Source organism: Monodelphis domestica, chromosome 1, assembly GCF_027887165.1.
Source record: "Monodelphis domestica isolate mMonDom1 chromosome 1, mMonDom1.pri, whole genome shotgun sequence".
Classification (NCBI taxonomy): domain Eukaryota; kingdom Metazoa; phylum Chordata; class Mammalia; order Didelphimorphia; family Didelphidae; genus Monodelphis; species Monodelphis domestica.
The window spans coordinates 407,648,908-407,661,935 of NC_077227.1; the positions used below are offsets into that span (position 1 = coordinate 407,648,908).

Consider the following 13,028-nt stretch of genomic DNA (forward strand, 5'->3'; position numbering starts at 1 on the left):
GGCTAGGACAAGGGAAAATAGGATTCTGCTATTAAATCTATAACAAGAGTGCAAGGTGCTAGGAATCATACCACATTTTTTATTGAGAGATTAAGTTCCATAAAGGGATATATGCAGATATCTTCTAGGTAGGTTTTCAGAAAGAGTCCCCTATTCTCTCTAATAAGCATTAACTGGAATCATCCACCCTCTCCTTCCCTAACAACTACCTTTCCATACAAAATGTCCTATTTCCTAGAAGAAATTTAATTCCCCAGTTTTAAATTGCCAAAACTGACAGTGGTGGCTTATCAAGAGATGTTATCAGTGTCCAAACTGCTGATTACCCATTCACTCTATACTCTGAAGACTAAGAATTCTTTGTGGAGTTTGAGGGGAGTCCAATTGTGGGAGCAATCACAAGAGGCAATAGTTACTTTCCAAGCTGATTGGTAATCACAACTTTAGGAATACCAGCAGTCTTGTTAAAGTATTCTCTAGAAGTGAAACTTTTTCTAAAGAGAAAAAAAAAAACAAGACCTCCAAAAACTGGAGGTCACTTTCAACAACTCTTTTTAAAAAGAGTGCCATATAATTTGCACCCTAAATCAATGGTAAAGTGAGGCTAAATTGATTATAATTAAACCAACCATTTTTTAACCAGATCAATTTTTAAACAAGACTCCCATATAACCAACCTCTTTCCAGGAAGGTTTAGAGGATACAAGACACACACACACCTCCACATGAAACAAAACAAAAACTAGTACTCATATAATCATCCTATCCTTAGTGTTAGGTTATTGAACTGAATGAATCCAGGTCCTCTAAGACTACTGAAACCCATTGCTCTGGGTTTTATACCCTGAGGCGAGACTCAGAGCAAGTCACTTCATCAAGTCTTCAGATTTTCTCATTAGTATAAAGGGGACAATACTATTTGTACCTTCTACCTCATGCTGTCTGAATATGTCCTATATGAATGTGTTATTACTGAATACAATAAAATGTAATGCCGAGAATGCATGTAATACAAATTTGGAAGTTGTGCCCTGGGTACCTCAACCTTTATTGTCACTTTTCAGTTCATATATGCTCATTTAACTGCCCGTGGGTGCAGGTAAATTCATAGAAAATGTTGCAGAGATTTATTGATCAACTCGAGATTTTTTTGCATCATACAGCTCTCTCTGCTTAGAATCGAGGGTGACTTACATTTGAATTTTCTGGTTGAAACTTGGCTTCGCGGTACAGCTTTGGCATCACAGGAATTTCTGATACCTCTGATTCATCAGTCAAGTCCTATTACAGAGAACAAATTTGTATATTTTCATTTTTTAAAGAAATAAGACCCAAAACTCATCCCTAATACTTCCAATAGAGTAACTTAAAGTGACATAATATTAAGAACTAAACTAACATTTCCTTAGTACTCTATGTCCAAACTTATTCCATGAAAATAGGCATTACAATCTGGATAACGGGGTTAGAACATGGATGAAAATTTTCAGAATATGGTTATTAAAAATTACATCTACATGTAATCTGAAAAAAATATAATTAAAAAAGGAAAAAAATCTGGATAAGGGGGCAGTCAGGAAAGATCAGCAAGTCTTAGCAGACTCCATCCACTATGGCATGAGGAAAGATAAATCCAAAGGGTTTTGGACTTGGGATTCAAGAAATCCTAGGGTTCAAATGCTACCATATCACTTGACACTTAACTAAGTATGTAATCAAAGACAAGTAGCAGAACCTTCTAATTCTCTATTTCCTCATCTATAAAATAAGGATAGTAATATCAGTTATACCTACCTCACTATTATATTTGTGAGGAGGCTCAAATAAGAAAATTATAGGTCAAGTGCTTTAAAGCCATTAAGTTACTATTTAAAATGTTAAGCATCAAATATGAAAAACAGCTTCAAACCATTAGGTCAATTTGTAATTAAGTAACAAACCTTTTTCTATGAAGGTCTAGTACTCATCCTATCCTAGTGTCAGGATATAGAACTGAATGAATCCAGGTCTACTGAAACTCATTGTTCTATCTATACTCTTCTTCTCCAAGTTCAGATTTATGGGAGTTGGAATGGGAAGGTCACCTTATCTAACTTATGCCTGGACCAGGAATACCTCTTACAACATCCTTTTCAAGAGTTAGCCAGTCTGAGCTTACAAATCTCCAATGATGGCAATAATGTCAGTACCTAACAGGATAGTCCAACCATACTTGGACAACTCTCACTGTTAAGAAACCTTAATCTACCTCTCCAATACTCCTGGTCTCTCACTTCTGAGGCCAAGAAAAATAAGTCTAGTTTCTCCACTACTGGAAAAGCTCTTTCCAACATTGAAAGAAATTATTCAAACACCCTCACCCACCTAGATACTCTTTAAAGAGAGTAAAAGGATGATATAGACCACACACAGGGTAAGGGATTGGAGGAACTAGGTTTTATTGATTGGGCTGGGAAGGCAATGAAGAATTCTTGGATAGTGAGAGAGGGCATTTGCTACACTGGTTCTTGGGGTCCAGAAAATATTAATGATGCCATTCTCAAAGGGTGAGTAAAAGGCAGAAAGGGAAGGAAGAATCACAGCCATCTCTTATAACCTCCCTGGTACAAAGAGTACTGCTGGAAACTCAGTGAATGGGGAGAGAAGCTTCCCCTTGAAACTTCTCAAGGCAATATGGTCTCCTACCTCATGATTAAGAAAGCACCTGTGTACTGATCCAGGCCCCTGAGCCCCTCAGGAGAAGAGCAAAGGGATAATGGTATAAAGGGCTCATTAGATGGGTACCTCATCGAAGGTGATCATATGACAGAGTTCCCTTTTCGACACTCCCCGTCGGCTTACCCTACGACCTGTGGAAGTAATAAAATGGACACTTTGGCAAGAATAGCTATGGCATATGAATTTATTTTTGGCGGGCTAAGATTTCTCATCCTTTCCCAAAAGACCCTAGAATTCCACCCTTAGGCCTTGTTCCCCAAAGATACATCCTGTGATCAAAGAAAGTCAGTTGGATTGGTTTTGCCCCTTACTTCATCTTTCTTCCTCTGTTGCAACATTTGCAATAAAGGGAATAATAAAGATGGCAGGAGGTGGATATTGGCTCTATAAACAAAAAATAGTTCACAATGAAATAAATGGTTCTTCTCCCAAGGGTTAGTAAGAGGACTGTAATGTAAGCATGGAGGAAATATGGTACAGTAGAATTAATATTTGTCTATAATATGACCCATCAAGTTCTTAATTCAAGCCTTCTATTCACTAACTGTGTGTGTGTGTGTGTGTGTGTGTGTGTATATGACTTCAAGAAAACTCCTCTATGAGCCCTCAACTGCCTTCTCTATAATTCCAATCTTAGTTTTTTAATCATACTAAATAAAATTTTGCTCGACTATGTTTATGGAGCTTAGCTTTAAAGAGGTCCTTTGCAAAATGGAAACATATTGCATGAAAGCATTGATATAAACTATATACCTTGGGGAGAGTAGACAGGGAGAGGGAAGAGAATCCGAATCTTGAAATGTCAGATATTGTCAAATATTGTTTCCATACATAATTGAAAAAGGAAAGGTCCTCTCATCTAGCTTGCCCAATATCATACAAATAGTTAAGTGGTAAATTTGAATGTTTATCCTCTGAATCCAAAGGCTGTTCTTTCTCCCATAATACTCCTGTCGTTTCTTCGATTACTTATATTACCACTTACCTTGGTATGTGTAATTGTCAATTAACAAATCAACTTAATTCCTATACTAAAGGATTCTAAATAATGATGATCTCTAATTCCTAATAAGGGCCCCCAAACCCTTAGCCTACCCAATATAAAAGATCAGGTTTCTAAGGGAGGCAGTACACAATGTTCATCCTCTACCAGCCTCAACATTAGAAACTAACTTGCTTAGACTTAACTAGAAACTCCTCACTTCCTTTGACACATAGTTGAGCTTTTATATTCCAGTTTCTTATCAGGATAATGCCTATGACAAGAGACAATACTGGAGAAAAGTCCAAGCAGAACAGAGGAAAGATGCCTTCTTCATTTAAAACTTCTGTCCAGTCTGGGATTTTATTCACTTTTTAAACTTGCCTAGTAACATCCTGAATTTTTCATAGAAACTGATTAACATTTTAAAGACTACATAGCTACTAATAAACCCTGTAACATACCACAAAATCTGACATTCTCTGCAGCCTCCAATCCTAAAGTAATTCTCACAGGAAACTTTTTTTTATGAGTATGGCTAGATAGCAGAAGTGACAATCCATCTGTGACCTGGAGACTCCCTGCTATCCGAACCAAGTATACATTCAGATAATCTTGCCTCATGAGCACAAAAACAAATTACCTTTGATCTCCAGGCTCCCCACTGCTTCCAGGACTGGAGGAGAGAGAGTTTCATCATCACTGCCATTGACCAAGCTGAAGTCTTCTTTATTAGCCTCCTCACCATTGTATCTTCGTGTGTCTCCTTTCATTGTGCCCTATGGGGGATGGGGTGGAAAGGAGAAACAGAGTAGATGAGGCTAAGGCTAGGATAAAACAGCTAGGCAAGAGTATATCTCCACACCTGAAAGCATTTTTAATGGAGAGACTGGCATCATTCATGGGTCCCAAAGGAAACCTGTCCTCCATTTATTGTTTATACTTGACCCATAAGGCCAAGTAATTCCAACTTCCATTGGACAGCCAAACCCCTACCGCAAGAATCCCCAGGAGAAATTTAGATTAAGGAAGAGAAAGACAGAAAAAGTGGTGGGACCTGAATTAAGCAAACTAATGCTATGGTGCCTCTCTGTGTATATGGGCCAGATACTAGCTTTTCCCTCTCAGTCATGAGAAAGATTCAATCCTATTCCACAAATTTTCTCTCCTCCTCTCATCTCAGTCTTGGCCCCAAGTTTGTCTCCTAGAATTTAAAAGCACCAAAGCAATTTCTGTTAGTTTCAAACCCTTCCTTTTTTGACTCCAGTGAATTATTTTCTTTCCTGACCCTTTTGTTTTCTCTCCTCTCCCCCTCATTCTCCAGGGTCCTCTTCTCTCCTTTCTCTTTCCCCAAAGAACTGCTTTTTTCTCCTCTTGATGGAAGAAACTCTGCCTTAGGCCAAGTCTTCTGGGCCCAATTGGCTAAGATTTTTGTCTATCATTTTCTCCCTCCTTCCTTACCAGTTTTCCCCAGCTGAGGCACTCAGAATTCAAATTCCAAGAAGGGAAAGGGAGTCACTAATGGGCAAGTGGCCAGGAGAAGAATAATTTAAACTGGGAAGAAAAGGCCTTAAAACTATCAACTACCCCTTCAGTAACTGGAGTAACAGGATTTTTTTCCCCCTGCCCCGAAACATCTCCAATGAATAGCCAAACACTCCTGGTTCCCTTTTCCAAGCCCAGTTGTATTAAAATGGGCCCTATGCTATAGATACTACTAAAACCTCACTGACTATGTTGTAGAGTCCAGGTCGCTGCTCAACAACCTTCAATGTCAAAAAAAAAAAACAATTCTTAGGACATTCAAGGCCCTTTCACAACTCCTCTCCCATCCAGCTAACCCAATCTTTTCTCCTTCCTGCCTGCCTTTCCTTTGCTTTCCTGTTTCTCTCACACACTCTACTAAGCCTGGACAAGCTGTAGGTATAAACCCATCCATAACTTTTCTATTTTAAGTAACTCCTTTTTCTCTCAAGCCCACCCAAGACTTTTTTTTCCTCTTGTAAGTGTCTTCTCTTCCAGATGGTCATAATTCAAATTTACATACAATACAAAAGTCTTTTATGATCAGGACACCATTCAACCTAAAACAGAAAGTGCATTTTCTTTCTCTCAGCTCCAAATTTCCCAAAACAACCCAATTACACAGACTCTGGACTTCGAATATTCCTATTATGTCCATGTGACCAAAGAGTCACTAAGGGTAGGTTTTGCACCAAGTTCAAATCTCCAGACCCCCAGGGCAGGGGGCTCTTTCCACTAGAGTAGCTGCCTTTATCTACCTCACTTATCTAATTCACTCCTTTGTAGGGTTTTCTTACAGAAATCCTGCGGGACATAAAGGGAAGACCTTTTTCTGTACCTCTCCCCCATCCCCCCCAAAAGTTAAAGATTAGTAATGTTCAGAATCACAGCCTCCCATTTTACACTGAAGATTAGCTTCCATTCCATTTGGCACCTGCACTCAGTTACCACTAGTATTCCCAATTACTTTACCTTTCTGACCTCATTTGCAAATGAGATGTGGATGTGAGGTCCCCTCCAGACTGGCAGGAATCCTCCTTCTCCAAGGTCTGGATGGCTCCCGGGCCCTTCCCTGGGCTCCTGCCCCCTCCCCCAGCTTCAGTCTACCTTGGCCTAAAGGAGCTGATGTTCCCCACCCAGCTTAGGGGAAAGATTAGGTGAAAAAAGGAACGAAAATAAGCCCAAACCAACCAACCTTCAGGGTCTTAGACCCACTGCAATAGAAGGGCCAGTTTTAGTTAGGGAGTGGCCTTCCCTCACAGCCCTCTGCACAGGGTAGGGGTTGGAGGCAGGAGTGGGGTGGGGGCGGGGAGGTGAAGGATCAGGTTGCATTAATGATTAAATTCACAAGGAGGCGCTGTGTAGCACAAGCAGCAGGAGTGCCAGAGCGCCCCCTGAAGGAAATTTACAAGGATGCCACGCCTCTGACAGATTACATCCCCCAGCCTCCCTAGGCCCAGCCTCCCAACCCTACTCCACAGAGCTCCAAATTTCCACTTAGAATTCAACAATATCCCCATGGGGTTTTCAGGTTTTGTTTTATATAAATGAATCTTTGCACAGACTTCTACAATCAAGAATTTTTTTACAAAATAAAAACTTGCCCTTCCAGGCCCAATTCAAGCAGCCTAAATAACAAAGGCAAACACAAAATAATACCTAAGTGTCAGCAGAATAGCAGATTCCTTTCAACACTGAGATTTTCTTGTTTAAAAAACAAACACCCTAATCTTTGGCCTTAGAATCAGTGCTAAGTATTGGTTCCAAGGCAGAAGAGCAGTAAGGGCTAGGCAATGGGGTTAAGTGACTTGCCCAGGGTCACACAGCTGGGAAGTGTCTAAGTCCAGATTTGAACCTAGGCCTGGCTCTAAATCCACTGGGCTACACAGTGACCCCCTGCTACAAGATGTTCTGAGTGATGCCTAGAGAACAAATTTTAATTTCCAAGTGCCAGATGTAATTCCTCTAAGGCAGAATAATAACTATTTTCTTAAATTTTTCTTTATTTTAATAACAAATTTCCACATGTTTTCCAAAGTTATATGATTTGTGTTGTCTCCTTCCCTTCTCTCCCCAATACTAGAGTTGACAAGCAATTCAGTCTGGGCTATACATATATTATCACACAAAACATATTTCCATATTATTCATTTAAACAAATGATAAATAATATGTTTTCATCTGCATTTATACTTCAACAGTTCTTCCCCTAGAAGTGGACAGCATTCTTTTCCCTAAGTTCCTCAGAATTGTCCTGGATCATTATATTGCTGTTAGTAGTAAAATCTCTATTTGATCATACCACAATATTTCAGTTATTGGGTATTAATATTCTCCTGGTTCTGCACATTTCACTCAGAGCAACAATTTTTCTAAGCCTTATGACCTGGGATAGTTTTCTTCCATCCATTGTCTTCCTAACTGTGTGACTCTGGGCCAGTCACTCAACCCCAAATGCCAGCTCTTACCACTCTGCCGTGGAACTGATACTAAATATAAAGAGTTTTTTAAAAAAGAAAATATAATGATCACTACTGAACACAGAGAAAAATACTCACTGTCTACAGTCATACAGGAACTAAAAACTATTGAAATGCTTATTAGCTTACCACTACCTTTTATTCTGTTAATAAAAAAAAAAAAACAGGCTGGTTTCCTCTGCATTAAAGATTTGCTCCCACAAGTAGGGAGTCATCTATTATTACTGCTGCTGCTACTACTACTACTACTACTACTACTACTACTGCTGCTGCTGCTGCTGCTGCTCCTACTTTTTATATAAGCCTTACCTTCTATCTTAGAATTTTATCAGTTCCATATGCCCAAAAAGCACTAAAAGATTCTCTGTTCTTTGATCCAGTCATTCCACAGCTGGGTTTGTATCCCCAAAGAGATAAGGAAAAAGACATGTACAAGAATATTCATAGCTGCACTCTTTGTGGTGGCAAAAAATTGGAAAATGAGAGGGTGTCTATTGATTGGGGAATGGCTGAAAAAATCATCTCTGGGTGATGGAATACTATTGTGCTCAAAAGAATAATGAACTGGAACAACCTCCAGGAATTGATGCAGAGCAAAAGGAGCAGAACCAGGAGAACATTATAAACAGATACACTGTGGTACAATCGAATGTAATGGACTGCTCCATTAGTGGCAATGCAGTGATCCTGAACAACTTGGAGGGATCTAGGAGAAAGAACACTATCTATATTCAGAGGAAAAACTGTGGTAGTAGAAACACAGAAGAAAAACAACTGCTGGATCACATGAGTTGATGGGGATATGATTGGGGATATAGACGCTAAATAAACATCCTAGTGCAAACATCAACAATATGGAAATAGGTTCTGATCAAGGACACATGCAATACCCAATGGAATTGTGTGTTGGCTGCAGGAAAGGTGGGGAGGGGAGGGAGAGAAATAATGTGATTCTTATAAAAATTCTTGTAAAGAATAAAGTTCTAAATTGACTCAATAAATAAGTTTAAAAAAAAAGAATTTATCAGTTCCAAAGCAGAGGAGACATAAGGGTTAGGCAATTAATGTTAAGTGACTTCCCCAGGATCACATAACTAGGAACTGTTTCAGCACAAATTTGAACCCAGGACTTCCTGTCTCCAGGCTAGGTCACATTACTATGAAATCCTGTATAATTTTTAAATCATGAAAACCAACCATAGCTTGCTATAAATACCTGTGTTCCTTCAGGATAATATACCTTTAAATCTTCAAAGAGGCTTCAAGCCTTGACTTGAATTATCATGAATGAAGCTTGAAGGAATAGTCTTCTGATTCTGGCCTTCTTCGCATATAGCTAATAGTTTCTCTATCTCCAAAAGAGCACCTTCCCTTTATTTCATACTGCCTTTTGTGTGCTCCTCTATCCAGCAGTGTTCACCATTATAGTGTTCACAGTCAACAATGCCAGTCTTAAGTTTATGTATTATTGATGACATTTTTGTCCTTCATATTTTCTAATTACTTATTTTAATTTTCAAGTCTACTGACTTAATGCTTATGAGATGATTCCCTTTTCCCCCTCAAAGAGCATTTTTGCTGCCAGCCATGACAGTTGGTGACTCAGTGAAGAGTTAAGAGCTGGAGACAGGAGGTTCTGGGTTTCAAAACTGGCCTCAGACACATCCTAGCTGTGTGACCCTGGAAAATCACTTAACCCCAATTGCCTCACTTATCACTCTTCTGCCTTGGAATCACATACTCACTATCAATTCTAAGACTGATGGTGAGGGTTAAATAAATAAATAAATGAAAGGATCACTACTGAACAGAGAGAGAAGAACTCAAGTCTACAGTCATTCAGGAACTAACTTAAGAGATGCTTCTCAGCTTCCCACTACCTTTTATGCGCCTACCTTATATCCAGTGTCTGCTTTTCATAAGGAATTTTCATAATTTTGGGGGAATTTGGACACTATTCACAACATACAGTATCTACTTTGCATGAGAAATTTTCACAATTTGGGGGGGAATTGAAATGCTGCCCTTATCAAATTGTCTACTTTGCATAAGGTGTTTTCATAATTTATCTAGGAATGTAGATTTCATTCAGAACTCTTTTAGTTGAATTTGCATATATACACACATACAAGGTTGAATATGTAAAGGGAGAAATGTGTGCACATTTGCATAGATATCATTTCCACCAGGATAAACAAGATGATTCAGCCCTATGGGATCAAGTAAAATATCTCAGTGGATGAGTAAATGTCAGCTGTCCAGGACTAGAGCTGGCAAGGATCAGTCCTGCAGAATTTAAACAAGAGATCCTCACCTCAACTCCTATCTGTTCTTTATTCCCTCTATCACCATGCTTCTCCACTTCATAAGGTCACACAATGAATAAATGTCTGAGCGGGACTGCAGGAACCACATACCAGAGGCTCTTTGATTATTTCGCCACCACCACTCCCCAAGCCCAGCATTTACTGGGTGGCTAATTCATCCCTGTTACCTAGAGAATGAGCCTCCCACTTCTTCGCTTATTTATCCAAGTGAGCCACTTACACAAGGGAAACCAACACAACCTCTCCAAGGTGCTCCTGAATTACAGACTGAGAAAACACTAATCAGAGTAGAATTCAGAGCCAAAAAGAACATCGCTTATAGATGAAGGAAACAGAAGCTCAAAAAAATATGACTTGACTAAGGTCACCCACCAAAATAGTGAGCGTTGGCACAGGGAATCCCACCTGGCTCTAGTCTCACCAAGGTGCCTCCTCACTCAGCTCCTCAGCCATTTCAGAGCTGCCTTACCTTCTGGGGTGGAAGCAGTCATTTATTTCATGCCAGGTTCCCTTCCTGCCAGGACCCTGAGCTAACCCAGCTCATCCCAGGCCCGGGGCCGCAACAACTCCTGGGTCCCGGGCTGTGGCTTTCATTCTCAGCTTTAATTCTCTGTCCACAACAGGAAGGAAGCATGGCCACTTTGCCTTTTCCTCCTCTGAGGGGCGGGGGGAAGGCGGGGAGGGAGGGAAGGGAGGGAAAATGAAGAGTAGTGGCTGACCACAGCTTACTCCAGGCACTGAAGCTCCATATCCCCCCCTTAGCCCCCTCACACAGGCCTCATCCTCTTGCTATACACTCAGGAGGAAACAGGAGCTCAGGTCCCCCCCAGCTCCGCTTCTCTACATCAGAAGGCCTGATCCCTGATGTACCTTTTAAAGGAGACTGAAACTGGGCTGCCATCAAACCACCCACACGCACACCCTTCTCCACCATGAAGCAATCAGGATTAGAGCCTCCATTTTCTAACTCCTCACACAGGGGCCCAGCTCCTCCTGAAGCCTGACAATGATTAACCACCATCCTGCAATAAATAACATCTTACATTCTTCTGCAGCTAACCTCAGGCCTCAAAGCTTCATCCACATTTCCTTACCCAAAAAGTCTGGTCACACAGACAAAGAGCAAGCAGAAGACTGGAATCCAGGTCTCCAGACACCAAACTCCATCGCTCTTTTCATCCTACCTACCCACCTTCAGGCAGACCCAGACTAGAGTGTACCCCCAACAATTTGACCTTCACGAGTTTGAGGCCATTGTGTTTCCATCAACAAAAAGGGGAAGGGAAAAGCCCTGTTGGTCTCAGTTTCCTTATCTGTAAAATAAAATGGAGAAGGAAATGGTAAACCAGGCCAGTACCTTTGCCATGAAAACCACAAATGATGTTACAAGAAGTTGGACGTGACTGAAATGACTAAACAAAAACAATTTAGCTTTGAACTTCATTAGCTCACCAATGAAATGGGGATATTATCTGCCCTACTTTCCTCATGATCTTCCACAAATCATAAGAAAATGCATTCTTTTCATGGACAAAAATAAAAATAAGAACACTTAAGAGACCTTATCTGTAAAATGGGACTCAATTAGTTCATCTCTGCAGATGAAAAAAGGGAAGAGACTTGGCCAAGGCCATTCAAGTAGTCAGTCAATCTCCTAAAGCCAATTCTTCCCACTAAATTACACTATAACTTCATAATTTAAGTTGGAAAGTAGCTCAAAGGGAGACTCAAAACCACTAAAATGCCTTTATTGGCAGCAAGCTGTCACTGTAGAAGAGAAGATTCCAGGTTAAATTAGATGGCCTGAGATCCCCTTCTAATCATGAGATTCTCTTCTTCTTTTGTGATCTACAATAGTAGTAATAGGCAGCAAGGTGGCACCTAGCTGGCCAGGCCTTGAATCAGGAAGCCCTAAGTTCAAATCTGTCATCAGATCTTAGTCATATAACCTTAAACAAGTCACTTAACCTGTCTGCCTCAGTTTCCTCAACTGTAAAATGAGAATAAAAATAGCACCTAATCTTGTAGGATTGTTATGGGTAAAATGAGATTATATTTGTAAAGCACTTAACATACTGCCTGGCACATAGTAGAAATTATGCTGTTAGCTATTACTATGTGTAGGGCCTATGCTTGGGCAAAGGCTTTTGAGTAGCTACTCTCACTTTAGAAATGCTTCCTTGCCCCATATCCCACAAAATAATTCACCAGGAATGGGGATGGAAGGATCCAGGGAAACCCAGAACAGCATCTAGTTTACAAAGAGATAGAGGGGTGAGGTTAAAGAATGCAGTGTTGTTAAAGAATAATGTTGTGGCTACAAAGGCAAATGCAAAGAGCTTTCAAACTTCTTGAGCCCCACCAGGTCGAAGGGAGGGATAACCAATGAAATGAAGACACCCAAGACCTGTGGCTTTGGTGGTTAAGTCCTGAAAAGCTTTGTTACAGAAACCAAGATCGATTTCTTGGCTGATTAGTGCTAACCCCATCTTTAACTTCCTATACACAGAAATAAAAACCCTTGTGAACCCCCAACTATTACGTAAATTCTAGTAAGTGAATGTGATTATAGGTATCCTCCCTTCCAGTGATATGGAAAATCCATGTAAAAATTGTTGGCCTTCCCTTCAAACCAAAGGAAGTCTGAATTTTTTCTTTTTCTTATATGGGGTGTTTATGGAACCTTTCCTAACCTTTATAACTTTAAAATGTGTGACTTTTCTTTTCTTGGATGATATGTCCTCTGAGGCATTTTTTCCCAATACAGGGCAGTTTCATCACCAGAGTATTTATTCCAGTTTGTGTCTACTGGATTTTGCATACTTTTCACACAAACCAACTTTTTGCTTACTTTAACTTTAATGAAATTGTGTATAATTAAGGTATTAAAAGATAAAATACATTGACATTGTAAATTATATATTTTATGCATTTCTGAATTTCTAAACTTTCCTGCATCACCTGTTAGCCTTCACATATGTCATCTACTGCTTCCTC

General features: G+C 40.0%; 1 protein-coding gene across 4 annotated transcripts in view; it reads right to left on the bottom strand.

Moving 5' to 3' along the window:
* Window positions 1-13,028, bottom strand: part of DNMT3B (DNA methyltransferase 3 beta) — a 63,536-nt gene that overhangs the window by 32,392 nt on the left and 18,116 nt on the right. For 2 of the 4 annotated variants that reach the window (XM_056811950.1, XM_056811947.1), the window contains exons 2-4: window positions 4,344-4,479; window positions 2,785-2,849; window positions 1,195-1,281 (exon numbers count right to left, since the gene is read on the bottom strand). In XM_056811950.1, coding sequence (XP_056667928.1) covers window positions 1,195-1,281; window positions 2,785-2,849; window positions 4,344-4,473 — 282 coding nt within the window. In that variant the 5' untranslated portion in view covers window positions 4,474-4,479. Of the gene's footprint in view, window positions 1-1,194; window positions 1,282-2,784; window positions 2,850-4,343; window positions 4,480-6,419; window positions 6,549-10,500; window positions 10,643-13,028 lie in introns of those variants that run through there. The other 2 variants (XM_056811948.1, XM_056811949.1) reach the window with 2 other exon arrangements.